General features: G+C 38.3%; 1 protein-coding gene across 3 annotated transcripts in view; it reads right to left on the bottom strand.

Moving 5' to 3' along the window:
* Positions 1-26,721, bottom strand: part of dmxl2 (Dmx-like 2) — a 79,402-nt gene continuing 52,681 nt past the window's right edge. The window contains exons 38-55 of one of the 3 annotated variants that reach the window (XM_061883992.1): positions 25,278-25,523; positions 24,865-25,047; positions 23,384-23,574; positions 23,001-23,134; positions 22,836-22,921; positions 22,530-22,731; positions 20,957-21,074; positions 20,125-20,190; positions 19,375-19,461; positions 12,243-12,364; positions 12,027-12,165; positions 7,921-7,981; positions 6,873-7,000; positions 6,723-6,800; positions 6,512-6,603; positions 6,374-6,426; positions 6,068-6,285; positions 1-1,809 (exon numbers count right to left, since the gene is read on the bottom strand). In XM_061883992.1, the coding sequence (XP_061739976.1) occupies positions 1,600-1,809; positions 6,068-6,285; positions 6,374-6,426; positions 6,512-6,603; positions 6,723-6,800; positions 6,873-7,000; positions 7,921-7,981; positions 12,027-12,165; positions 12,243-12,364; positions 19,375-19,461; positions 20,125-20,190; positions 20,957-21,074; positions 22,530-22,731; positions 22,836-22,921; positions 23,001-23,134; positions 23,384-23,574; positions 24,865-25,047; positions 25,278-25,523 (2,414 nt within the window). In that variant the 3' untranslated portion in view covers positions 1-1,599. The remainder of the gene's footprint in view (positions 1,810-6,067; positions 6,286-6,373; positions 6,427-6,511; positions 6,604-6,722; positions 6,801-6,872; positions 7,001-7,920; positions 7,982-12,026; positions 12,166-12,242; positions 12,365-19,374; positions 19,462-20,124; positions 20,191-20,956; positions 21,075-22,529; positions 22,732-22,835; positions 22,922-23,000; positions 23,135-23,383; positions 23,575-24,864; positions 25,048-25,277; positions 25,524-26,721) is intronic. The other 2 variants (XM_061884002.1, XM_061884009.1) reach the window with 2 other exon arrangements.

Genomic DNA, 26,721 nt, shown 5'->3' with positions numbered 1-26,721 from the left:
TGAAATAAAAATAATTTATTCACTTTACAAAGGTAAATCTCCCACCACAACCTGTTCTTTCTTTCTGGCATCGGCACTCTTGTAAGCACCTGTCCAGGATACTAGTTTTGTGTTGCATGCACTCACACACACATTCACACACACATACGAGGCACCAGTAGGGCCACTGGTAGAACACGAACAATACACATAGTGGGCGGAAAGGGGGGAGCCAAACACAAATTTGTTTAATAAAAACCTTACATACATCCAACAAAAAGTCAACTAATTCAGCTGGTATGATACAAACCAAAAATAAACAAATGCTTTCATGTTTGTACAAGCTGCTGTGATATTTCATATATTTATAGATATTTATATATTAAAACAATTTTAAACATTTGACTACTAGGCCAAATACAGCAAGACATTCATTCGTATTTAACAGATCATTCCTCAATAACCCATTTATTTGAAATAAAACCTTTAGTGTCTCCATAATTTGAGTGCAAATATCTGTTCTTTATAAATAAACCGTTTCAAACTAGCAAGGTAACACACACTTACACACAACAAACTGTGTTGCACGTCTCCCAGTCAAGTAAAGTCAAACCCCTTACATTCCTAAAATAAAAGGCATTCACTTAAACGGTTTCACAAAGGAATGGTCAACGAAACAAACACAAATAATTTAAATAATACCATTTTTTAGAAAACTAAGGAAGAAAAAGACAAGACATCATTTTGTGCAAAACTAGAAGGGAGGAGCCGTGGGGTCTTTGTGGCGGCTTAATGGTACCAGACAGAGGGAAACACTGAAATCACAGTCACAGGATTAAAATACATCTTCCCAAACAGGAATGTTCTAGCAGTGATGCTGCCACACAAAACAGGCATTTGGAGGCAGGTAGGAGGGCAGACACAGGAAAGTGAATACACAGACAGACACACAAAAGCCAAAACCGGACAGGTCCGTGTGTGTTACTGGGCTGGTCTGTGACAGTGGGGTAGGGGATGTCACTACAGGAGCAATGCACCATCAACTCTTCCATAAGGACTGATAAAAAGCCAGGCATAAAAGACGGAGGAGTTTAAAAACCATAAAAAGAAATTGTCCAACAACTTGATTCACACTTGGATACCACAGATTTAAGAACAAACCACAGTGCTGTTTACAGTAGATGCTAAGAGAGTTCAGCTGTGAGCACAAAATGACAACAGTTACACATTTTTTAAAGTTTTGCCAGAGCACTTTTACAGAGCACTATCAATAGACCTGTGATTGCACCGCGTAACGAGAACAGGACATGCATAGCTTCTCTATGAAAACGCTCTAAGAGTAGCGATTCTTCAATAAAATGACAATAAAATCTAGCTTTAAAATCAAGTATGTTACCTTTGCTTTCAGCCTTTGGGAAAACTAATATTTGCAGCTCTGTCACTTAAGATATGATCAACTGTTTACTTATGAACACTGAAAGATGCCAAAAGTAAGGTATTCCTTTGACCAGCTCTTTCCCCATCTTTTACACTCTTAAAGCCTTGCAAGTGTTACATAAGCTTTTGTGATTCTTTTTTTTCCCTATTCCCTCTTTGGGCACACAAAAGAGAGAGCAGAATTTACAGGATGTCAACCAAGTTGCTGGGGATGTTGTAACGGTCAGGGAGGACCCTCATCTTCAGGGTGCCGTCCGCCCCACAGGTAAAGATGCGGTTACCGGGCCGGGTTTCCACCTGCATGACTCCGGCGCCGATGTTGCGGAAGATGGACTGTTTAGCGTGTTCACTGCCAAAAGAGTGCATGAGCCCGTGGCCAGCTAGCTTCCACACCTGGAGAAAGAAAGATGACAACACGGTCAGTAGTCAGACTCACACTCCTCTCAGTGATGCCTCGTTATTGTTAGCAGCAGTGCCACCCAATCAGATGGAACTGTTTGTCTTTGGCTTTAGATTTAATCCTGAGCAATGTTTCTGAATCTTGTGCAAGAATAGCTTATTGTCATATGAAACCATCTCAACATAGGCCAACAATTGTATTGTTACATTTATAATATTATTCTCATCATAAATTAAATTCCTTTGATCAGCTTGGTTTGAACTGCAGCAGTGTGCATTTAAGGTCCATTCTCTTCTCTTGAAATTAGGTTTCAGCAACTCACTTGCTCAAGTGACTTTATTTGTACCCAAAGGTAGATTTCTTCAGCAGTGTTAAAAACAGGAGAATGGCATATGCATACATATTAAAATAAACAAAGGTATTAACACAAAACAGATCACAACATGACATACAGGCTGTCTGAAACCAGGACCAGGAAAAGAAGGATTATAGAAAAAGTCACAAACGATAAAAAGAGGCAGAGTAAAAGTTAGTAGAGGACAGTAAGATAACACTACCATGAATTAATAAGTACATAAAAATAAAAAAATGTGCAACATAGCTATAGTTAGTTTAAAATAATAACTGCGGCTGGAACAAAGCTGTTCATATATGGGCTGAAACATTACAACAAAAACTGACAGACATCAAAAGAGTCATAGAAAACATGAAATAGAAAATGGATGCACAATGTTCAAAAGGCTGTCTTTTACTAGTGACACTACTGGTGTTCATTGTTTGCTTTCTGCTTTTGCCTTAAAGGAGAACTGCACTTTTTGGAATTTGGTTCAGAACAAAAACCATAATCCTTATGTGATTGAATAACACACACGTCTGTCTGTCTTTTCTGTGCATTCTAAAAAGTGAGAAAAGGCGAGTAAGAGGTAGATAACATCTAGCCATTTATTTTTTATCGCTTGTCCCTCTCGGGGTAGTGGGGGTGCAGGATCCTATCAATGCAAATAATAGGGATTAAGTATTTCTGCAAGGATTGGAATGCATAGCTTGCTGCGTGACCCACAAGGGTGCAGAGGACGACAGGTGGGAGTGTGAGTAAAAGATACACAAAATCGTTTACACAAAACAAAGGATGCTGTTTGTTGCTCTGAAGTACGCAAATTAGAATATGTCTAGTACAGTTAGGGAATGCACAAATAAAGAATTAGACTGAGGATAACCGCCATTCATAATCTACAATAAACAACGCCACCAATGCGGTTTTAAAGACAGGGCAGGCATATATGGGAGCCTGATTGGCAACCAGAAACAGGTGTGTCCCAGTTGCCAATCGAGGACAAATGTGAGAGTCAGCGCTTAGACTCAGACAGGGAAAGTGACATTAAGAGCACTGGACAGGAACTCAAATGCCACACTCAGAAAAAAAACAACACAACACAACACACGCAAGTCCACCAAGAAGCAAGACGTAAAGCTTGGTGAATATACGTCAACAGCGCTAAATACTGTATCAACACTAGGACCGAAATTGACATTTGTAAAGTCACAAATTACCTAAAGAGAGAAAACAGAGAAGCTAATACAAATAACTAAAGAAATTAACAAGTTGAAGAAACAGTTTTACAAAAACAGACTCTTTGAATCTCAGTAAAACTCAAATATTGCTATTTGCCAACAACAAAGGAGAAAATCAAACACAAATAGGCGGAGAAGATACTGGACGAGTAATAGATTAAGAAATAGCCTGTAAATCTAATAACATTATGCAACATAAAATGGCGAAAAAAATATTTCTACAATGAATAAAGCAAAATATGTTCAAATTTGACCAAAAATGTTCTAGTGTTACCAAATCTGAGTTATTGTGTAGATATATAAGAAAATAACTACAAAAGTACCAAAAGAGGTCAGTTAGAATTATACATAAGGTTGGATATGGAGAACACACAAACTCTTTATTTATTAAAATAAAAATGTTGAAATTCAATGATTCGGTGCATTTGCAAACAGCTGAAATTATGCAAAAAGCTAAATATAACATGTTAACTAATAATATACACCAATTCTCAAAAAAAGAGTTGAAACATAACTTTAGTGAAAAATGTATCTTATGCATGCTGTAATCTTTTAACACAATTTGTATTATTTATTGCTAGTTTTTTGTTTTTTTGTTGTGTTTACCTTGTAGCTCAAAAATCTATCGCAATCAGCTCTGAAGCGACAGCTGATTGCTTAAGTTCTTTGCTCCTTTAACGTCTTTCGTGTTATTTGATGTTTTCACATTTTTGTGGACTTTCTGTATCTGCACTGCAACCTTTGTGGGATGAATAAAGTCTATCCTAAAACATTTTTATGCCCATACAACACTTAGGACCTTTAGCATATACTTATGTGGAATTAAATTATGGAATGGATTAAGCAAAGATGTCAAACAACGTACTAATATGATCCAACCTATGACCAAAAAGCTGTTTTAAAGCTGTACATGGACTGGCACCTCACTATATCTCAGACCTCATCCAAACTTGCAATCCTGCGCGCGCTCTAAAGTCTGAGAGCCAGCTCCAGCTCCTGGTGCCCAAGACCAGACTTAAAACTAGGGGAGACAGGGCCTTCTCTGTGGTCGGCCCTAAGCTCTGGCACATTCTGCCCCTCCATATTCGAACTGCTCCCACAGTGGAGTGTTTTAAGTCTCGTCTTAAGACCCATTTTTATGCTCTGGCTTTTAACACTACTTGAGTTGTGTCCTCTGTTGCCCTCTGTGTTTTAAAATTTAGATTTCTATTAACTGTTTTAATTAGTTTCAGCCTTAAAATATTTGTAATCATATTTTATATTGTTTTTATATTGGTTTTATATGTATTTATTTAAATTTTGGGTTTTTATTTAGTCATTGGTGGAGATCAGGATAGTATTTGAATGTTGTTTTTAATATTGTTGTGCAGCACTTTGGAAACATGTTGTTTAAATGTGCTATATAAATAAAGTGGAAAGTTAAAAACTGTTCAAACCACAAAAGTTAAGAGTACAGGAATAGTACAGGAAAAGTACAGGAACCTACAACAAAAGTATTGAACTTAATTAAAAAAATATATTATTCAATTCATTTTGTGAACCATGAATGACTTAACGATTTATGAACAGGACGGTTGTATTCAGAGTGAATTGATGTACAAATTAAGAACAGGAACTGAGCATGTGTTAGTACCGGAATTGCTATGAGGTAGAAAGGGGTTAAGAATAAATAAGCTCTGCTTCCTCCTACTCCTTATCGGACATGTTGTAAAGACAAATGAAAATATGTGATGTATCATATTGAAATTGTATACATGATCGTAATAAACTTCAACCAACCGTTACAGAGGTCATAACAATTTTACCTATGAAGCTATAAACCTACAGTATAAACCCACTAAAAAAAATTATCAACCTTATATACATCCTGTAAGTATGTATGTGATGTAGTAACACATATATTCATGATAACATGTAATATTAATAGAATTGTGGTCATTTTAAGCCTTACTGGAACTGGAGCAGCTCGTCTTTAATACCTTCAATGTCAGTACTGTGTAGCGTTCATTTTTATTTAATCAAGTGAAATGCTCCATCACAGTTATCATATATAAACCCTCAAATGTGAAATTGCACAAAAAACTGTACAATGTCTAATTCTATTCAGTTTCCAATGGATTACCTAGTTTGTATATAATTGATTAAATAATTACAACTACATATATTATCATGTATAAAATTACTTTTGTTGGAGGTGTATCAAAATGTCTGACAAAGATTATGTTGTTCAGTTATGACTGATAGCCAGAGAAACATTAACACAAACCCAATGTGTGTTTTTGTGGTTGTAGTTTGCATTAGTGTAAAGCATCACAGCATTATACTCAAATATTTAAATACCCTTTCCTTTCTCCAAAATATTTTAAGTTTTCAACATGAAAATGAGTCATCTACAACCATAAAAAAAATATACATGATTGAATAAAATCGCTTTAACTGTGCCGGTCCAAACTGAGTCATCTACGCAAAGGAAGGAGGTTTTGTTTACCCCCTCTCACTAATTATTAGTCGATTAGTACTTTATTTGTATATCTTTTCAATTGCATTATAGAGGTCATATGTCAAAGCAAAGGATTTTTTAAAATGATGTATCTTTTTTCAAACATACTGTATAAAATGTTATTCTTGCTTTGTTTCGTGTTGGAGTTCTGTGTTGTAAGGACAGAACGTATGCATCACCTTCATGTTGCCTTCTGCCGAGCCAGTGACAAAGAAGTCCTCGAAGGCGTCCAGAGCAAGAGCCTTGATGGCGGAGTCATGGGCTTGGAAAGTGTGGAGCAGCTGTCTCTGGCGGATGTCAAACACGCACACAAAGCCCTTTCTGCCTCCAGTGATCAGCAGCTGCTGTTTAGGAGCATACTGCAGCACAGTGGCCCCGTTCTCATGACAAGGAAAGGCTGAAGGGAGAGACAAGAACACATCTAAAATCAATACAGCATAACTTGATATATAGGGAACACATATGAAGTTTTTTGGGATTCCTACCGTGGACCATAGTATTGCTGGGTGAAATCAGAGTGTCCCACAAACACACATTTCTGTAGAACAACAAGTAGTCAGTCGTGTTGCTATGTACTAAAAATATTAAGATAAGCTCTGGTCAAAGAAGAGCTTGAGACACACCTGTTATCATTGGATTGTCCAGCTGTGGCAATAAGACTCGAGGATGTGATGAAAGCAAAATCTCCACAGGTCTTCGTGTGGCACTGCCAACTCTACCAACAATATCAGACACAAAATAAGTGGTCAAAAGTCTATTTTTTTTTTCTCCAATGACGTGTGTTTGTGCTCGTGAAGCGCTTATTGTAGTTGGACAGTTAGGATATGACCTCACCAGGTAGGGTTTGGGGTTGGAGGATGTCTGGTTGACTTGCCACAGACTGAGGAATCCCTCACCGTCAGCTACTCCACACTAGAACAAACAGAACAACTTTATCAATAGACAAAACAAAGAGGATGGATATCTGTGTGTGTGCACACGCACTTTGTTGCCTTGGGAGTTGAAATAGAGTCGGGTGACTCGAGCGTTGCCTGCTTGTCTGAAGCAAATGAGCTGCTGAGGTCTGTTCCATTCAAACATTCTCACACTGCCATCCTGAGCCCCTGTCATGTCTGGCATACAAGCATAGACACATAGACATACAGTAGATGACAAGTTGACTATGCTCTGGTTATGCCTGACAAGGCATTAGCTTGAAACAAGTAGCTGTTTTGAAATTATGTCGTTTTATAAGAAAACATTATATTTTTATTTTAGATAAAAACTATATATATTTTGTGACGCTTTTGTGTTTCCATTTAAAAGTAATCACTACATGCTTACCATGTTGCAAGAGTAGGGTTAAAACGTAAATGGGAATAGAGTAATGAACTTAAGTCTAAAGTAAGGCACTTTTATATTTTTCGGGGTTTCAACAGTTCTGTAATAACGATATAACTAGAATGACACTTAATAAATTATTTTAAAAAATACACCAAGGCCAAACTGTTACTAATTGGGTGAGAGTGAGTATAACAGAAGCCAGCTAATGTGGTTATGCGACGTTGAGTAAACCTCACTTTCTGATGCATCAAAAGCTGTGCTGGACAACGGAGTGACATCTGGTGGAATGTAGCTAATTGCCTAGCACTGCTTGACTTAACTCTTAGTGGACCCGCGTTCAAAGCCGAGGAAGTGTGCTGTGCTAGACACACAGTACAGTAGTATACACAGTACAGTAGTATACGTTGCCATGGAAGGAAAACTAATTTACATACTGATGACATAGCCTCAGAAGCGTATTGAGATTAAATATGCGTAAGGATACTTCATGATGGTTGTGCAGAACCAGGGATGGAAAACGCAAACTTTAGGTAGAGAGACAGACACTGTTCCGACTGTTTTAATTAAACAGTCGGATTCCCCTGGTCCGCACCAGTTCTAAGTCAGCTGCTAGGCGCCCTTGTGAGTGGAGCTCATGCAATATAGAACTGTATGTACAGCAGTAATTTGCAAAATGTATTGTAAATTCTTATTGAAAACAAATACTTACAATACTGATATATGGGATGGGAGGTCATTCTCTTGACATTATTTAGATTCCGCTTCATGATCTGGAAAAAATAAAGACAAAGGTAGTTGGTTAAGACGCTCATCCAACAAAGATGTGTGTCATTCACACTGCACATATTTATCAACATGGCTGGAACAGGGAGAACCCTGACTGTGTGTAAGTGTGACGCAAAGCTGCACCTTGGGCAAGCGGCTGGGAGCGTGGGCACTATCTGTATTTATGTGCATGTCCATCTAAGAGATGCACACAAGTTAGCACACTGTATCGGCCCTCAGACTCAGCAGGGTAGCTGTTTAGGCGGCATGGCTACGTTTTGTTCGACATAGATAAGAGTTAAAAATACCTAAACTCTAAGAAATATGCATGGGTCATAGACAGGCTGAGTAAAAGTATTTAGTAGGGCTAATTAAATGATCTACAGATGTTGACAACTATGGGATGCAAAATGTAAAAGTTCAGTCACACTTTTCTAGCAGATATATTTTTCATATTTAACTCCCTTTTCTCAGATTTAAAGGTGCCATATGTAGATATTTCATGTCAAGTTATCATTAAATTGCCCTGCTATGCATTAATAAATCATGTTTTTTTCGAAAACCTTTATAACTTACCGCCCTCCACTGTTTGACCAATTTAAAAGTTTGTGAGTGTGTCACATCCAGGTTGCCAGTTCGGCACCATCATCTTTGTCGAGCTACTGCCACTGGTAAAGTTCCTAAACATGTCAGACCTTAGTAAATCTAAAAAGCCTTGTTACGATTCTCACCTTATTGATGACAAAGCTAGAAACAAAACAAGGATTTGTATCGGGGATGCCTTTGAAAGATGGAGACGATTGAAGAGGAGAAGATTTTTTCATCTGATGCCAAACTTGCTAATTTCTTCCTAGATAAGTAAGTAAGGCCTTCATATTTTTTTATTACTTGTAATAAATGAAAATTGACATTTTGTATGTAAACTATACCAATACAGTCTATGACCTTATCTAACAAAGCTAGTATGTTCGTGCAACGAATGCTTAGCATGTTAGCCTGGTCAATGACACATCGACATATAGGCTAACGGGGGAAATACAGTCATGGTCAAAATACACTTGTAAAGAAAATAATGTCATGGCTGTCTTGAGTTTCCAATAATATCTACAACTCTTATTTTTTTCTGATAGAGTGATTGGAGCACATACGGGTCACAAAAAACATTTATGAAGTGTGGTTCTTTAATGAGTTTATTATGGGTCTACTGAAAATGTGACCAAATCTGCTGGGTCAAAAGTATACATACATACAGCAATGTTAATATTTGGTTACATGTCATTTGGCAAATTTCACTGCAATAAGGCACTTTTGGTAGCCATCTACAAGCTTCTGGTTGAATTTTTGACCACTCCTCTTGACAAAATTGGTGCCGTTCAGCTAAATTTGTTGGACATGTATTTGTTTCTTCAGCATTGTCAACACGTTTAAGTCAGGACTTTGGGAAGGCCAATCTAAAAGCTTAATTCTAGTCTGATTTAGCCATTCCTTTACCACTTTTGACGTGAGTTTGGGTTCAGTGTTCCATTGTCCACAGAACTTTCCTCCGGAAGGTTTTATCTTTGTCCATGTGATGTTGTCAGGTGAAACAAAAATTGAGCTGTTTGGCCACAATACACTGGAATATGTTTCGAGGAGAAAAGGCGAGGCCTTTAATCCCATGAACACCATCGTTACCATCTAGCATTGTGGTGGTAGTAACGTGCTCTGGGCGTGTTTTGCTGCCAATGGAACTGGTGCTTTACAGAGAGTAAATGGGACAATGAAAAGGAGGATTACCTCCAAATTGATCAGGACAACCTAGAATCATCTGCCCAGAGGTTGGGTCTTGAGGCATATGGGTATTCCAACAGGACAATGACCCCAAACACATGTCAAAAGTGGTAAAGGATTGGCTAAATCAGGCGAGAAATAAGGTTTTAGAATGGCCTTCCCAAAGTCAGGAAATGGGTTCCAACATTAGCACGGCCAATTGCAGTTTCTGGTACTGTATGTGCAACAGGCACATATGGGGTGGTATTTGCTTGATACAATATAATGCATTAGATCTAATGATTTTTTACTTTGTGTATTGACATGGTAGTAGGCTATATGATTTATGCGTAATATGGGTTGGTTCATAGAATAGCATTCTGCACTGAAAGATAGTGATGTGCGTACATGGAAGATGCAGTGCGTCAGGCTGGATGCAATATAGAGTTATGCTGAATGAAATGTGGTGGTAATTTATCTGTTGGCCTTGGCTTGCCATCAAAGTAGGCATATATAATGTATAATATATATTATCATGCATAATATATTTTGATGGTGGTCCGTGCAGTCAAACTAGAAATTTTAGCAGGGTAATGTCAACAATCTGTCCCGACTAAAATATTGCTGTGTAACTTTACAAATACATATGGCTAATCGTTAATTAGTAAAATGTGGCATATTTACCTAGTAAACGATCTTGCAAGAAGCATAAACAAGAGAAACTTACAGTGTAGGACTTGTCCATTGCCATTTGAAGTTCCTTTGAGTAGGATTTGGATTCGGCTGCGTATCTGGCAACCTCAGTCATGGAGCGTGGGAGGGGACTACAGAATTTGAACCGTGATTGTACTACCATTTCTGGCCACATTACTACATATTTCTCCTTTAACTCCCTTTTCATAAATGTAGCTAATTATCATCATATTTAAGGTTGTATAAAATTTTGACCCAAAAAACTATATCTAAATGTTATATCTAAACTTAAATCTTAAATATAAATCTATATGTTAAATCTAAACTTAAATCTTAAATATAATCTATATGTTAAATCTAAATATATATGTTAAAAATAAATATATATGTTAAATCTCAACCCAAATCTTAAATCTAAATCTGAGCGCTAATTGTTAAATCTAAACCGAAATGCTAAATATAAATCTTAAATCCAAATGTGAACGCTAAATTTTAAATCCAAACCTAAACCTTAAATATAAATGCACAAAGCTGCGCCCATATCCACGCCACCCTGTGCAGACACTCCTACACCTCTCTTACTGCGGAAGAAGAAAACATGACAAATGCTCGATGACAAATAATACCAATAAAGTTGCAAATTAAAACAAAATGTTAGCTCCAAACCTGTGCATGGTGTGTTGAGACATTTAGACACTCAAACACAATAAAATATTAAAGATTTGTATTTAACACTTAAGTTTATATTTAAGAAGGAGGTTAACATTCAGGGTTTTGGTTTGGATCAAAAATGTGGCCTACCATTTCGATTTAGCTTAAAATTTAAGATTTAGGTTTAAATTTACCATTTAGCGGTCACATTTAACATTTAGCGCTCATACTTAGATTTAGAATCAACATTTAGGTTTAGATTCAACACTTAAATTTATATTCAACACTGAAGCTTAGAGTTAAGATTTAACATATACATTTATACATAGGTTTGGATTTAACATTTAGATATAATATTTAGAAAGAACATTTCATTCAAACTTAAATGTGATAAAAATTTGCTAAATCTGAGAAAAGTGAGTTAAATCTGAGAAATATATCCGCTAGAAAAGTGTGACTGAACTTTTACATTCGGCACCCAATAGCCAACTTTATGTTAGTGAATATACATACTTGTTGATTGCTTGTTTGGCAACACTTTACGCTGGGTTTTCTTGCATACACAACTGGGCTTACTTTCCCCCCCGGCAGCGTTGATGATGAACTGCATTTAGTCAGATTCAGTTGAATTGTGTGTGAAGGTGTGAACACGGTGTTACAGCAAAATTGTTCTTATTTTAAACCTATTCTCCAAGTATGAGTTCTCTCAAGGTACCTGGTCTTTTTTAGAAATGTATGTTCACTAAAATTAAAATTAAATGTTAATGGGTTAATTGTAATGTATTTCCCTAGAATGTGTGAGTCCCAACGGCTGGTGTCTAGCCTCTAATCTTTAATGAGCTGGAACATGCATTAGTGTCCAGCCACAACTAGACAAGGCCAGACAAGTGATATAGAATGAATGAAAATAATTGTGTGTGTGTGCGGGTGTATGTGTGTGGGTGCATCACTCTGTACCACGCTGGCTCCCATGCTTGTCTGCCCACTGCCAAGCCATGGCATTGATGCAGAGACGGGGATCTGTGGTGGTGCAAACGGGACAGAACTGGCCTGGGCAATGTTGGTGTGAGATGAGCGGCAGTCAATGTCATCAGAGCTATAAAACAAAGTCAACATTTTAACAATGCTGGCAATGAAGTAGCTCCTTTTAAGGAAAGTAAGTATCCATCCGACCTGCGTGACTCTTTATCAAAATCATCCCCTATCCAGGTGTAGGGCTGCACAGCCACAAGCGTAGACACGTCCACCTCCTGGACATCGTGGGTGGAGGCCAGCACTATTTCATTTGAGTTAGCCTGGGAAAGAGTGTGAGCATGTTAGGGAGGAAAAAGGTAACAAGTACTGCAAGAGGATGGTAGATTTTATAGAAAGAGTCCTCTTTTAGCTACTCTGTATTTGTCAGTGCAACTATGCCAAGTGTAATGTTACATCCGAGAGGTTACATGTCCTGCTTGCAGTGTTGCTCGCTCCCGCTGACCAAGCTAAGTGCTATCTTTCTATTAGTGTGCTTTTAATTGTTGTATAGCTTGCTTCAATCCATCTTTAACACATTAAGTAGTTTTACTCAAATTTACAAAGCACCCACTCTCTCTGTTTAACTGCTTCATTTGAGTTAGCTGGCTGCAAGGCTAGCAAAACTATGCTAGTCCCGGTCCGAAGCTACTCCTCTCCAAAAACAGCGAGAACTCGACTCAGTGACAGAAATAATGTGAGTATGGCTTTCTGTTCTTTGTGCACCTTTCTCAGGGATAGGGTGTCCCTACTAGAGGGCCGGGGTCCGCCAGTTAGAGCAGAGTAGCGTCGTAAAATTAAACACCGCGAACACGTTTGCTAGCATTAGCTCTAGTGATCTGACTAGCCCAGCTTGTAGTAGCCCAAAGCGGCCTACAAGCAATGGTAAACCGGTTAAGACGTATAATAGATTTTAACCCTTTAGACAGTTCCAAAGGTGGGTAGTAACCCACTACATTTACTGCGTTACACTTACTTAAGTAACTTTTTGAAAAAATATTACTTGTCAGAGTAGTTTTAATGTAACATAGGGCTGGGCGATATATCGATATATACGATATATCGCAGGTTTGTCTCTGTGCGATATAGAAAATTACTCTATCGTAATATTCGATATGTTCTCACACCGTTGCGTTAAGCTGCGTGCATTACATTACTAGCGTGTCTCACTCCTTCTCGTCTGTCCTTCTCACAGAGACATAAAATAAGCCCGCCTTCTTACATACGTCACATACTGTTGCGCGTCTAGCGTCACACGCTCTCGCCGAGAGCTAACGTTAGCATGGCTAACGTTAGCTGAGGCAGGTCAAGTTGCTTTTAGCTGCAGGCATCACACAACAGGCGTTTCTCACTCCTCCTCGTCTCTCAATCTGACAGATACGGAAAACAAGCCCGCCTTCTTACATACGTCACATACTCTCGCGAGTCTAGCGTCATAGCTCTCGCCGATCAGAGAGGTAGCAGCATGGCTAAAGTTAGCTGAGGCAGGTCGAGCGGAGAGGAGCTTGTGACAATACAAGAGAGATATGGTGCAAAACTTATCACAAATGGAGGAAGAACAATATATGCCCAACATAAAGAGCAGGAGGTCCATCATCTGGCGGTGGTTTGGCTCCAAGTGGGAAGATATTCAGCAGACAACAGCAATATGCTGTTCAATGTATATAATATGATGATTAACCTGTGTGATGACTGTATTATGCTGATAGTATATATTTCTACCATGAAATGATTAACGTGGACAAGTTGAAAAACTTATTCGGGTGTTACCATTTAGTGGTCAATTGTACGGATTATGTACTGTACTGTGCAATCTACTAATAAAAGTATCAATCAATGCAAAGTATGCAGCAGAATTGTTACTACAGAAAGGTAGCAACACTATTAATTTGTTCTTTCATTTAAAAAGTCACCCGTGAGAGAATGAAGAGTATTTAATGAATACAGTTTTGGTCAATTGACTTCGTTGTGATTTCCCTCTCTGAATGAAAGTTTAAAATGAGCATATATTAATGCAGTATGAAGAAGAATGTTTTAATGTAGACACATAGAATCATCATACTGCTGTGATTATATGCATCAAGTGTTCATTCAAGGCCAAGGCAAAATATTGTAATATATATCGTATATCGCGATATTAATGAAAGCCAATATCGCCCGGCCCTAATGTAACATACTTTTTACTTGAGTATTTTTGTGAAGAGCGCTACTTTGACTAAGTTACTTTGATTTTCATTTCGATCGTTACATTTATCTAAATCGTATTTATTTATAATCGATTGATTAAGACTTGCAAAGAAGAATTGATTTTGTCAGCAAGCTTTCTTCTGGCAGGCACAGTCACATGACTGTTTCGCCAATCCAACAAAGCTTTAGTGACGTTTGACTCTATTTCACCAATCAAACAGAGACTCACGGCGGGGACCCAATCAGAACTACAACTACTGAGAGACACTGCGTTCAGATTTTCACTGGGAAACAAAACTTCTTTACATTCTCGTGTTCTACTGTATTTACATTTCCACATAGCTTAACAGGCTGAATTAACCAAGATCGCCCCCTAGCGTATGAGAGACACATTGTGTATGGCCAAGAGTCACATTAGAGATAAGATCATAAAAACTTGAACTTCACATGTAGCTGTGAAAATAGAAGAAACTGAATTATCTAACAAATCAGACTAATTCAGTACATAGAAACACACTGACAGTAAAAAGTGCCATGACATCAGACAAGGCAGCACAAATCTTCAATGGTTACCTTTTTAACTAGTAAAAAGAACATTTATATAATGTGCTGTCATCAGTGTCAGTAGAAATGTTCACATTTCAGCCTACAAGAATTCCACTTCTAACTAGAGAAAACATGTTGCAATAAATTGTAAATTATTATTTTTTACACATACATGCTCACATCAACTACAATTGTAGTCCAAGAACCATATAAAATAGCAACAAAAAAATCATAAGTTACTCACAAGTTTTTCAATACTTGAATAACTTTTTTGCAGAATGCTTACTTACGCTCAAGTAATTATTTTGATGACCACTTTTTACTTTTACTTGAGTCATAACCTCAGTCTACCGGACACAACACCATAGTCATAGGGAATCCATAATCCACAGCATACATCTTAGTAAACCAGGCACAAATATGTGTTATTTCCGGGGCCCGAGCACCCGACATTGAAGCTAATATTAGGGAGCTGACTCGCATCAGGCCTAGTAAACAGGTGCGACAAGCTAATCGCACCACTACCTACGCGAACATAGTTGTACACTTGAGCGCCAATGACACTAGGATGAGACAGTCAGAGATTACAAAGAGGAACATAGTTTGGACTTGTAATCTCGCCAGAAAAATGACTCGGCATGGAGTATTTGTCTTCGGCCCTCTGCCCGCGAAAGGCAGTGATGAGAGGTATAGAAAGTTACTCTCGCTTAACAGGTGGCTGGTTAGTTTTTGTAGAGAACAGAGACAAACAATCCTTGATAATTCTGGGGCAAATTGGGCTTGCTGCAGAGGGATGGCCTTCACCCTAACTGGGAAGGCGCCATCACTTTTTCTAAAAACATAGATCACTATTTGAGTCACACTTGACTAACAAAACTAGAGCAAGCTCGTACACAGGAAAAAACAGTGCCTGTTAGTCGGGGTGAGGATTTAATTAAGCTAGAACTAACCAGCGCCAGGCTGGACAATTCTTGCCCACATAGCATTTCTCGTAGCATAATGCATAATGTTTTTCTCTGGTAACTCTGTCAAAGGAAGACATGCAGAAAGGACCGTGAGGTACCTATGGTATAATATGACAAACGGCTCAACAAGTCCAATTAAGAACTTTTTAAGACTTTTTTAAAACCATAATAAATATAATTTAAGACCACTACACATTCTTACGGACCAAAAACTACAAAGACAGAAAGAAAAATCAGAAGACCAGAATAAATTGTAAGTATATGAATTCAACTAACTGAATACACTAGAAGCTTCTCTGTTGTAAACTAATTAAAAAAAATATGAGCAAATATAACGGCCATTTTTCAGATTTGCCATAAAACTGTTTTCTTGCAAAAGGTGCAGTGAGCTTCATAAAGAGTTTTCATGTAACAACAAACAGAATGTCAACAATGGTAGAGGAAAGCAGGGGCGTCACTAGACCTAATACTGTACTGGGGCACAAATAATTCATGTGAGCGTGCAAAGCGCGTAAGCAAAAACATTTTTAGCGCTTATTTATCATAAAAAAATACATAAATAGTGCTTTAAACTATGAAATCATATCAGATTATGTTGTATGGATCTTTGATTAACCACCTGAAATTAACTAATGCATTTGACCTACTTGTGCACCTTTTTACTCCAGACTTCTGAACTGCTACTGGTAAAAGCAAAAAGGAAGAGCAATCATTCTTTTTGAAATATATATTGCAGTAATCATCTGCAAATTTAACATCTACAAAAGTAAAACAAAAAATAAAGCACCCCTACATCTCTGGGTTCTTTTATATTATTTAATTTCCATTTATGGCAATGTGGCTAATCCTATTTCAAATACACAAAACTATAAAATATACACAAAACAATAAAGCCACAGTAGTAGAATAAATGAACAACTGTTGTGTGTCTGTTCAGGGAATCATTTTCTGAGAAGTAAACTGTAACGTCTCGTTTTCATGTTTGCAAAGTGGTCAATCACTCTGGACAGACATGGAAATATTACAGTAACTGTTATACAGTTGACCAGTGGTTCCCAACTGGTGGGTCGTGACATAAAAGTGGATTGTGTGTCATTTTCAGTGAGTTGCAGTCACATGTGTGCATGAAAAAAAAAAGTTTAGGGAGAAAAAAATGAAATTGTGGCAACAAAACCAGATTATTTTAGCCTTTTTTCTAGTGACGATTAGTGAGTATTTTAGCAAAAGGCAAACCGACTAACAAGTTGGAGGAGGACTCAGGACAGACATGGAAATATATATTTAAAAAATCTAAATGGGGCAACAAACCCCGACATTTTCAGCCATCTTTCTGAAAACAAATACAGAAATGATACTATTTTTTCTGGAAACAAAACCAGATGCTTTAGCTGTAGCCATTTTTCTGGTGACAAAACAAGATTATTTTAGTCAAAGTCACACCGATTAACAAGACAAGTCTACTGTGCTATTTTTCTGTGAAATAAACTTGAATGATTTAAAAATTTGGCTCACGACTTGATGATATGGAAAACTGTTTTTCTTCCTGAAGATAAACCATTTGAGAAGCACTCAACTCACACATGTTTACTCCAAATCATCATTGATGCAGAACCAGCAGACAATAACCAACATTATGTTTCATGTTCATTGGAAATTCCCCCGACAGCTTGTACTTCAAATGAATATGTTTGTCTTGATACAAGGATGAACGTTAGCTAACTTAGCATCAACTTAAGACAATGATGTTGCCTAGCTAGCTAGGACTTCACTTACATCTCTCATTCCTCGCTTCTTCTCTGCTGCGGGCGAATAACTTTCTTAAATCCATCTAGGAGTTAGTTTGAGTCAAATCAAAATATTGTAATTAACACATTGTTTTTGGCTAACGTCACCTACCCCACGCAGTGATTCGAATCCAATCCCCCCCACCCCTCTCTCTCTCTCTCTCAACCGAAATCTCGATCCACACGTGAATAAATTACCATATTAAGTAGCCATGTGCTCACTGTTTCGTGGAGTGAATACAGTAGCAATCAATTACCATACTAAGTAGTATGTGCGCTGTTGTCTATGTTATGTAGACTTAAAACTCTGAAGCGTTTTTTTTTTATTGGTGACATTTTTACTGGGGCACTGCAGATCAACAGTGGGGCACGTGCCCCAGTGAAATATGTCTGGCAACGCCCCTGGAGGAAAGCAAAACAATATATTGTCTGTAAAAAGGGACTGTTACCATCTCTGCTAAAGCTAAATCGTTAACTTTTGCAGTATGTTTGCAGTGGTCAGAATTGAGCAAACAGATAAAAACATCTATTGTACTAGTACTACAGAGCGATTGTCTAAAAAGAAATAAGGTAATTATGGCTTGCAAGCGTAAACAGAATTTAGATGTGAATAATGTGGATACAATTCAGATTTGCCCAGCTCATTTTGTATCTGGTATGTATGAATACATTTTATCCTTATTTTTTGTGACTTTTTTTGAAAACGTATTGCTAATAAACAAGGACTTGTTTCTATTTAAGCATGACAAGATTATATTTGTAAATCTTCCTTAGTTTCCTCACCCCATCATAAACTAATTGTAAACACCAAACAGAAAAACGGTTACTGTATAAACAAGGAGAAAAGAGTAGTCCTGAAAAGCTGACCTGAAATGATTAGAATAAATAATGGAAATAATATGAGAGAATAATGTTTTGCCATATTGATATCCTTTGGCAATTGACGGTACTTTAACTACATAACATTACTTTGGGGGGGTTAAGTTGATCCTTGTATAGTTGTGCAAGTGTTTGTGGCGTTTAAGGATCTTTTTACACTGACATATCCCGTATTTCTGACTTTTGCATTTTTATTCCATTCAGTTTAACTGCAATGTTTACAAACGTTTCCCTCCTCGATGGCTCCATATCCGGGTCCTAAACACGTTTTACGTTTCCATCCACTGGCTTCAACCATGCATTAAATTGATCATTGAACTTGCACTTCCCATCTTATGCAAGTAAATCGGCTTTGCTGTGGGCTTTCGTCAAGTTTTCTCCGCTGGTATGCTAAGATGTAACAACACACCACTGCGCACGCACAGCCCACTAGCTACTATTGCGTGACAAGTTCTGACTGAGCAGTATAACCTACTTTAGTTTTATTTTGTAGTTAATTTAGAACTTCTTCAAAAATCGAAACATTTCAAAGAAAGACTGAATCTTATGTTAAGTTATACTAACAGATTTTTAAGACCTTTCAAAATTGTAATTAAGACATTTTCCAAAATTTTAAGATAATTTTAGCCATTTTAAGGCCCTAAATTCAAATTGTTGGATTTAAACTATTTTAAGACTTTTTAAGACCCCTGCACATACCCTGTGTATGATTCAGTCTTTCTATGACCTTTTGGAACCGACTACCAACGCACATTGAGATACCACTGTACTTTGTGGGTCAAATAATTTGTTGTTGAGAATATCTGACCTAATATGTTGAGGTATATTATGGTAAGTGAGATGAAAAGCCAGGTTTTTGTGTACTGTGTATGCCCGCTATTGCCTATACATACTATATTAAGTTTTGAAATAGGACTTTGGCACACATTTTACCTTGTTGATTGCAAATGCCATGATAATGTCAGACTCCTTGTGAATGATTTTTGCTTTGCCTCCTGGGTAGCCCAGATCTGCCTCCACCTGGATATATCAGAAAAGTAGACAGAGTATGTTCAAACAGTGGGTATTTAGAAGCCATTAGCCAAAAAAGTTGTTAGTTAAGAAGGATGAGCAACCTAACCAATTTAGCCAAAAAAATATACCCGATACTGCTACCCCATTTCATGTGAAATCAGCATCAAGAAGAAAGACATTCACAGGGAAAAAAGTAGTTTGAAAAAAGTCTAGGTGAGGGGTGCATAATTAAAATCAGAAGTGATTTGGTTTCCTCAGAGAAACCCTGCAAGGTTAGCATACAGAAATGACAGTGAGCATGCAAGTAAATGTTTTAATGAATAAGTATAACTATAGTAGGTACCAGTTTATTTCGATCGAAGCTTTAATGCATTTGCTTCCAAAGGAGTGTCAAAGAGAGCAAAAGAATATTTGGATAATATTGGATGTGAGGTTATGTGAGTACAACGCAAACACATCCCAGAGTTGTGAAAGATTAGATTTTAAACGTTATGCTTCCGCAGTCGTAGGAGCGGTCACTGTAAAGCCAAGCTGGAGAGAAGACTTGATTATTTCAAATCAAAATTGTTTTTAACAAATGTTTAAATGCATAGTATAGCTGCTTCCTCAAGTTAGGCTATACAGGGACTGTCCCAACCAAATCAGGGACAGGATACTGGGTGACACTACCTTATTGAGACTGCTAGCTCCAGCTATGCAGTTTGGGCTTACATGGTCCATATGGTTCTCTAAAGACTACACAACACACAGGTCGAGGCACAGAACACACAACACAGCACAACACAACACAAAACACATGCACGCACGACAGAAAATAAAACATGGGACGAAAAAAGAAAATCAAAAATACTGATTTTTGACGTATAAAATGCTTTCAGAATTCTGTGGTGGCACATCAACATGCAGTGGTAGTGGCTGTGGAAAATGCAACTCATATTGTTTTAGTCTACTAAAAGTCAGTATAGTGACAATAAAATAAAAATAAATAAGCCTGTCCGCTGAGCAGTTTCAGACAACATATCACCCAACTATACTGCATTAGCTTAAATATGTTTGAGAAAGTCAAAACAATGATAGTGGCAAGAACAATAGGTACTTAAGTTCTTAGTGTACAAATAACATTGACAAAAAAAAGTTCATTGATTATTTTCAAAATTTTAATCATCACTGCAAAAAAACAGAATTATATTTCACAGCTTCAACAAGTGCTGTAAAGTGACAAAATATTTGTCAGGTAACAATACAGTAACTACTGTATAGCTAGTAAAAAGCAATTTACTAGTAGACTCAATTTGAATTTTCACTTCATTTTTACAAATGTCATTTTCATGAAAATTAACTTTTACATTTGAGTCTATTCTGTGGGGGCATTACAGAAAATGGAACATTATGGTGTACACCACTGTAAATACATAATAACACAATGTCTGGTTTCATTATGAGACCTAATAAAAAATAAGAAAAGGAAAACAGATATTGCAAAAGCATGTAAGCAGCTCACCTCGCTCTGCTTCCTTTTCTTGGTGAAGATATAACGAATTAAAGTCTCTTGGAGAATCTCTTGTTTGACCAGGAAATGCCAGAGACGTCGGGCTGGAAAAGACTGGTGATTCTTTGTTCTGAGAAAAAAACAATGACAAAGAATTAACATGTTAGGTAGTTCATTAATTCCTTAATTTTATTAGCTTAAAGGCCTATTGAAACCCACTACTACCGACCACGCAGTCTGATAGTTTATATACCAATGATGAAATCTTAACATTGCAACACATGCCAATACGGCCAGTTTAATTTACTAAATTACAATTTTAAATTTCCCGCGGAGTTTCCTGTTGAAAACGTCGCGGAATGATGACGTGTATGATGACGCGTGTTTGTGACGTTATTGGTTGGAGGGGACATTTTAGCCCAGCACCACTTACGGTTAAGAGTAGTCTCTTTTCATCGTGCAATTACACAGTATTTTGGACATCTGTGTTGCTGAATCTTTTGCAATTTGTTCAATTAATAATGGAGACCTCAAATAAGAATGCTGTTGGTGGAAAGCGGTGGATTGCAGCTGCCTTTAGCAACCGAAAGACAGCCGGTATTTCTTTGTTTGTTGTGAAGCTTTAACACAGAGCGGTCAAGCGAATATGTTTCTCTACATCAACCAGCAAGTTTTAAGATGGGAAAATTGTGATATTAGGTCGGCTCTTACCGGAGACTTGAGTGGATTATGCAACCTCATCCTGCAACTCAAAAAGACAGCTGGGATCTTGGCTCCTCGGCTTCTCTCAGAGACACTGGCGTTCACCGCAGCCATCCGACTTTCAGGTATGACTTTATAATCTCACTAAAATATTATTAACACAATAAACAAATAAGGGATTTTCCACAATTATCCTAGTAAATGTATCTAATTACATCTGAAACGCTCCCACTGCCGCCGCCTGGAGCTGTCGACTTTTTTTTATTTTTAATTTTTTTAACAGTGCTTAACTCTAACTTTCCTCATCCACGAATCTGTCATCCTCGCTCAAATTAACGGGGAAATTGTCGCTTTCTCGGTCCGAATTGCTCTTACTGCTGGTGGCTCACCTTATAAACAATGTGATGATGTGAGGAGCTTTCACACCGGTGACGTCACGCGCACATCGTCTGCTACTTCCGGTACACACAAGGCTTTTTTATTAGCGACCAAAAGTTGCAAACTTTATCGTCGATGTTCTCTACTAAATCTTTTCAGCAAAAATATGGCAATATCGCGAAATGATCAAGTATGACACATAGAATGGACCTGCTATCCCCGTTTAAATAGGAAAATCTAATTTCAGTAGGCCTTTAAATACTGTTTGTATTGATTATGAGTGGAATTATTTCATTCTAATGTATACACCAAACAAGATAAGCTGATTCCTAAAGAAACACATTATCTACAATTAATGTCACTGAATGACTGAACAATTATTCTCTTAGAAAATGTGTATAACAAAATCATAGTATGTATAAGGGTAATCTGCTGATGTTGCAGTAATAAGCAGTAAGGTCTGCCCCAATGTCAGTGTGTGTCATTGATGTACAGTAAGTCTTACTTGAAAGGAGTGTTGTCTGGCTCCAACATTGCCTTGTGTCGCAGTATGGCAGGACCACCTCCAGCACTGAGGTCAGTAGGGTAAGTGTTAATGTAATTGGGAGGTGGTCCATCAAATTTATTCATTGGCTCCAATAAAAGCTGTTCCCAGTTCTCCAGGGTCTTCAACACAGCATTGGTAGGAGGTGAAGTGACTGGCAAGTCTGTAAATACACACAGTCGACATATGTCATGTTTGATGTATTTAAATTGACAATATATGTATTACTTGTTTATGTCTAACAATAGCGTAAACTAGATTGTATACCTGCAGAGTCGAGGCCAGTGATAGGCAGAAAATTCTTAATGCAGTTATGAGCCAGCTTAACCATGACCAAGCGGATCAGAGCCCAGCTAGGGTGCCAAACAGACAAAATTCAGGATTTTTAAAACCTAATGTCTCCCTGAAAGGGTTCACAAAAAAAAAGCCTACCTGTAGGAGTTGGGGTCTGAGTGTTCAGTCATCTGTGTGTCCGAAAGGAAGGCATCATCATCATCATCATCCTCCTCTGCTCCACTTTCATCAGAGTCGCACAAAGTGTTGCTATCTGACAACGGCAGGAAGGGCTGAGGGGACATGATTGAAATGAGAGGAGCAAGAAGATGGAATAGTTGGACTTGTTGCATTATCTATGCATGCCAATTGTTGTACTCCACTTGCTGCCTACATTATTTGTATAATGTATTTTTACTGTATATTGCCTGTTATACCTACATTGTGCATATTAAGAACGCCATAAACCTAATTTTGTTGCAGAGGTCTGTCAATTGTAATGCGTTGACAATCACTATTATAGTCTGCAGTCAGTGCCTTACTTTGGCCACAAAATAGTCCCACATGCTGAGCTCTGGAGGAATGAATTTTTCCCTGTATGCGGGTCTCTCTATGGGCACAGGTGGGGGGGTTGCTGGTGTCTCCTTTACGGGGCGTCCAGGAACCAACATCCTCATGTTAAATCTGCGCCTGTATCGATCCACGTCCTCTGCAGGGGGCTGAGGGAGCATCACTGGTGGACAGGACAAAGACACAGCGAATTTCGGACTAGCATAACTCCAGTTTTCTGCAATCTGTAAAATCCTGAAAGAGGGTAATGAGGAGTTGAGACATTTTTGTAATTGCAAGATATCAACAAAAAAATCAGGAAAAACTGCCATCAACACTCCGCACAGCACACATCCACAATAGAACACTGACAAGATGCATGTGTTTAAAATGCACTAAAGAGACAGACATTCAAAAAACATATATAGATAGGGAAAAATCACTAGGGTGTGCACAAACCTGCACTAATATCGTGGAGCACTATCACGAGCATTGCACCAGACAAAACCAGACAAGACACAAAACAGTAGACAGTGCGGTTAGACTAACACAAACAATACACAAGCGGTTGTAGTGGAAGTATTTGTAGTGTATCATAAATGTCCATTCATGATGTTGGGAACTTTGTTGAGGAAAACAAAAAATTTAACCAGTGACTGAATCCATTTCTGTAACAGAAGACACGTTATTAAGAATAAAAAACATTAAAATGTGGCTTGTCCTTACATCAGTTCACATGATTCATTTCATATCACTGGTATCACTTATCATCACTGGTATAAAGAAACTCTACTTTGCCTCTAGTTTCAAATGCAGGTCTGCACTGCGAGGCATCTTCAACTTTTAAAGTAAAAAATGCCAAGCTGTATCTTCCACCTCAAACATTATCAGAGTAAAGAGGAGTTTGGTTGAATTAACTCAAGTTTTAGAGCAAATTTTAGTCAACTGGTTGAAAAAAACGGCTACTTTGAAATCCAATCTAAAAGTCAGCGATGAAAAACTATTGATAATGTTCCAACTAGTGACACACACACTACCACTTGTAAATCATAAAAAAAAAAAAAAAAGCTGTTTAAACAAACACGGGTCTTGATTACTCTTACAACCTCACATGATGTACCTGGTTTAGCCTCAGCTTCAGGTTTAGTCAGGGGGGGCTCAGCTATTATTCCTGCACCCACCTTGCTTGCCCCAACTGTCACTTTAATGGCACAGTAAGGACAACAGCATGAGTTGAGCATGTAAGACATTGCACGTACATGCGGCACAGTCAACACACAAAGCACACGTACACTACACACACAAATTGCGTTCACTTCAAAACAAACACGGTTGGCTGTTTCAACAGGCATTCAGGTGTAATCTTGTGAAAAATTGATGGGGGTGGGAGGAGTCAAACATTTGCAAACCTGTACATTTACCATGCACTTCAATCCTGCAAACCAGCACTGCAATCCACCAGCCTCTTACTCACAGCTGGTTTTAGTTGCTGGTGTCACAGTGCCGGGCCCAACTCCCCGTAAAACGGGAGGAGGGGACTGTTTGAGACACTGGTTTTCATTGGGAATGGGTTGGGGGATTTTGGTGAGGCTGCCCTGCTCAGGTCTTTGTGTCTCCAGAGACTCTTCTGGCCTGGCTGCCTCAAAATCAGCTGGCACTGGGACACAGGGCATAGGGCACACTCACACAAGACACAACACATCTGTAGAAACATCTTTGGGCTCAACAGGCCTCGGGGGACGATTTTTGCAATTACATCATAATTGAGAGCCATTAGAATGAAGCAGAAAGCGACAAGGAGAAACGGGCTCAGAGTTAAGACAACAGATGAGATGGCCACACAAAAACATCAAAAGTAATAAAGAAGCAACAAAGCCATAATCTTACCTGGTGGTGCATCAGGCCTCTTTGGCTTAATAACTACTTTTGCTCCTCCTCCAAAGACAGCGGCCCACATGCGGTTGTTGAGAGGATGAGCTGCAAGGCGAAATAGTTCATTGCTGTTGTGAGTGCCCAGGCCATGGATGAGCAAGGCCAGATAAACAGCCATAACTGCCTCGCACAACAGCACATTGAGCCTCGGCTGGTCCTCCTCCCTGGCAGTTGTCAACAATGAAATCAGGGACGATACACCTGGAGAAATAAAACATACAAAATATAGTGTGTCAGGTAAAAAGTAGCAGAGTAATATCTGAAGAACAAAAATGCTGTCTCTGCACAATATAAAGCTGTTTTACTAAGCATTAGTATTATGAGCACAGTCTGTATTTCTGTTTCCTTTCCAGAGGCCATGAAGCTCCTATTGTAGAACACCATCTGCCTCTTTGCATAAACTGACTTCATGCTTCGCGCTGCTCATCCGCTTCCTCTGCTTTTCATATTCTCTCGCAAAGATGTAGCTGATGCGCTCTAATAGCCCATATTTTTTAAACTCAAAAGACAGGATGATTGGCAACACTAAATTGGCCCTAGTGTGTGAATGTGAGTGTGAATGTTGTCTGTCTATCTGTGTTGGCCCTGCGATGAGGTGGCGACTTCTCCGGGGTGTACCCCGCCTTCCGCCCGATTGTAGCTGAGAGAGGCACCAGAGCCCCCCGCGACCCCAAAGGAAATAAGCGGTAAAAAATAGATGGATGGATGGAAAAGACAATTATATAAAAGGGTTCACTGACCTCCACCAGGGTCTAGTTCCTGAATCCAGACAGTGATCTAAATCAATCCCCCAAATAATAATCACTTGTTCCTTATTTCACGTCAAACTTTTCCCCCAAAAGTCTAATAAAAATCAGCCAATAACATTTGAGATGGTGTTGCTCACGAACAAGCAACTGACAGACCCATAAACAAACCCCACTGAATACACAACCTCTACATCGAGAAATAAATGAAACTGACATTTCCGTGGGTGTTTGTATTGTTTGTCTGATGCTTCCAAGCAAGCTGCAAGAGGGTTCACTGTTTGCATAGGTGTCAGCAACTGAGAGCTTTTTGTTCTATAGCAAAATGAGATCGACGAAGTGAACACTCTTGTAAGTCATCCACTCTTTTTATCTGTGGGTGGAGGCGGAGCCATGGCCGCTAAAACACACACAGTTCAGTCTCTCCAAATCAAAATCTAATCTAACTAAAAAGCACTCAGAGAGCGCAAATCTCTTCCAGACCTTATCTCCAAAGAGTAAAGAATCCTCTAAAAAGTCCGGAATTCAGTGAGCTGGGTCCACTCTCAAAATCTAACCACTTGATCCTTATTGCATTTCCAACATTTCTTGACGGTTTAATGAAAATCCACTCATAATTTTTGAGTTATGTTACTAACTAACTGACAAACACA

Source organism: Nerophis ophidion, linkage group LG02 (genome assembly GCF_033978795.1).
Source record: "Nerophis ophidion isolate RoL-2023_Sa linkage group LG02, RoL_Noph_v1.0, whole genome shotgun sequence".
NCBI classification, from domain to species: Eukaryota; Metazoa; Chordata; class Actinopteri; order Syngnathiformes; family Syngnathidae; genus Nerophis; species Nerophis ophidion.
The sequence above is the reverse complement of the archived record's forward strand: the minus strand, read 5'-3'. Positions and strand labels throughout refer to the sequence as shown.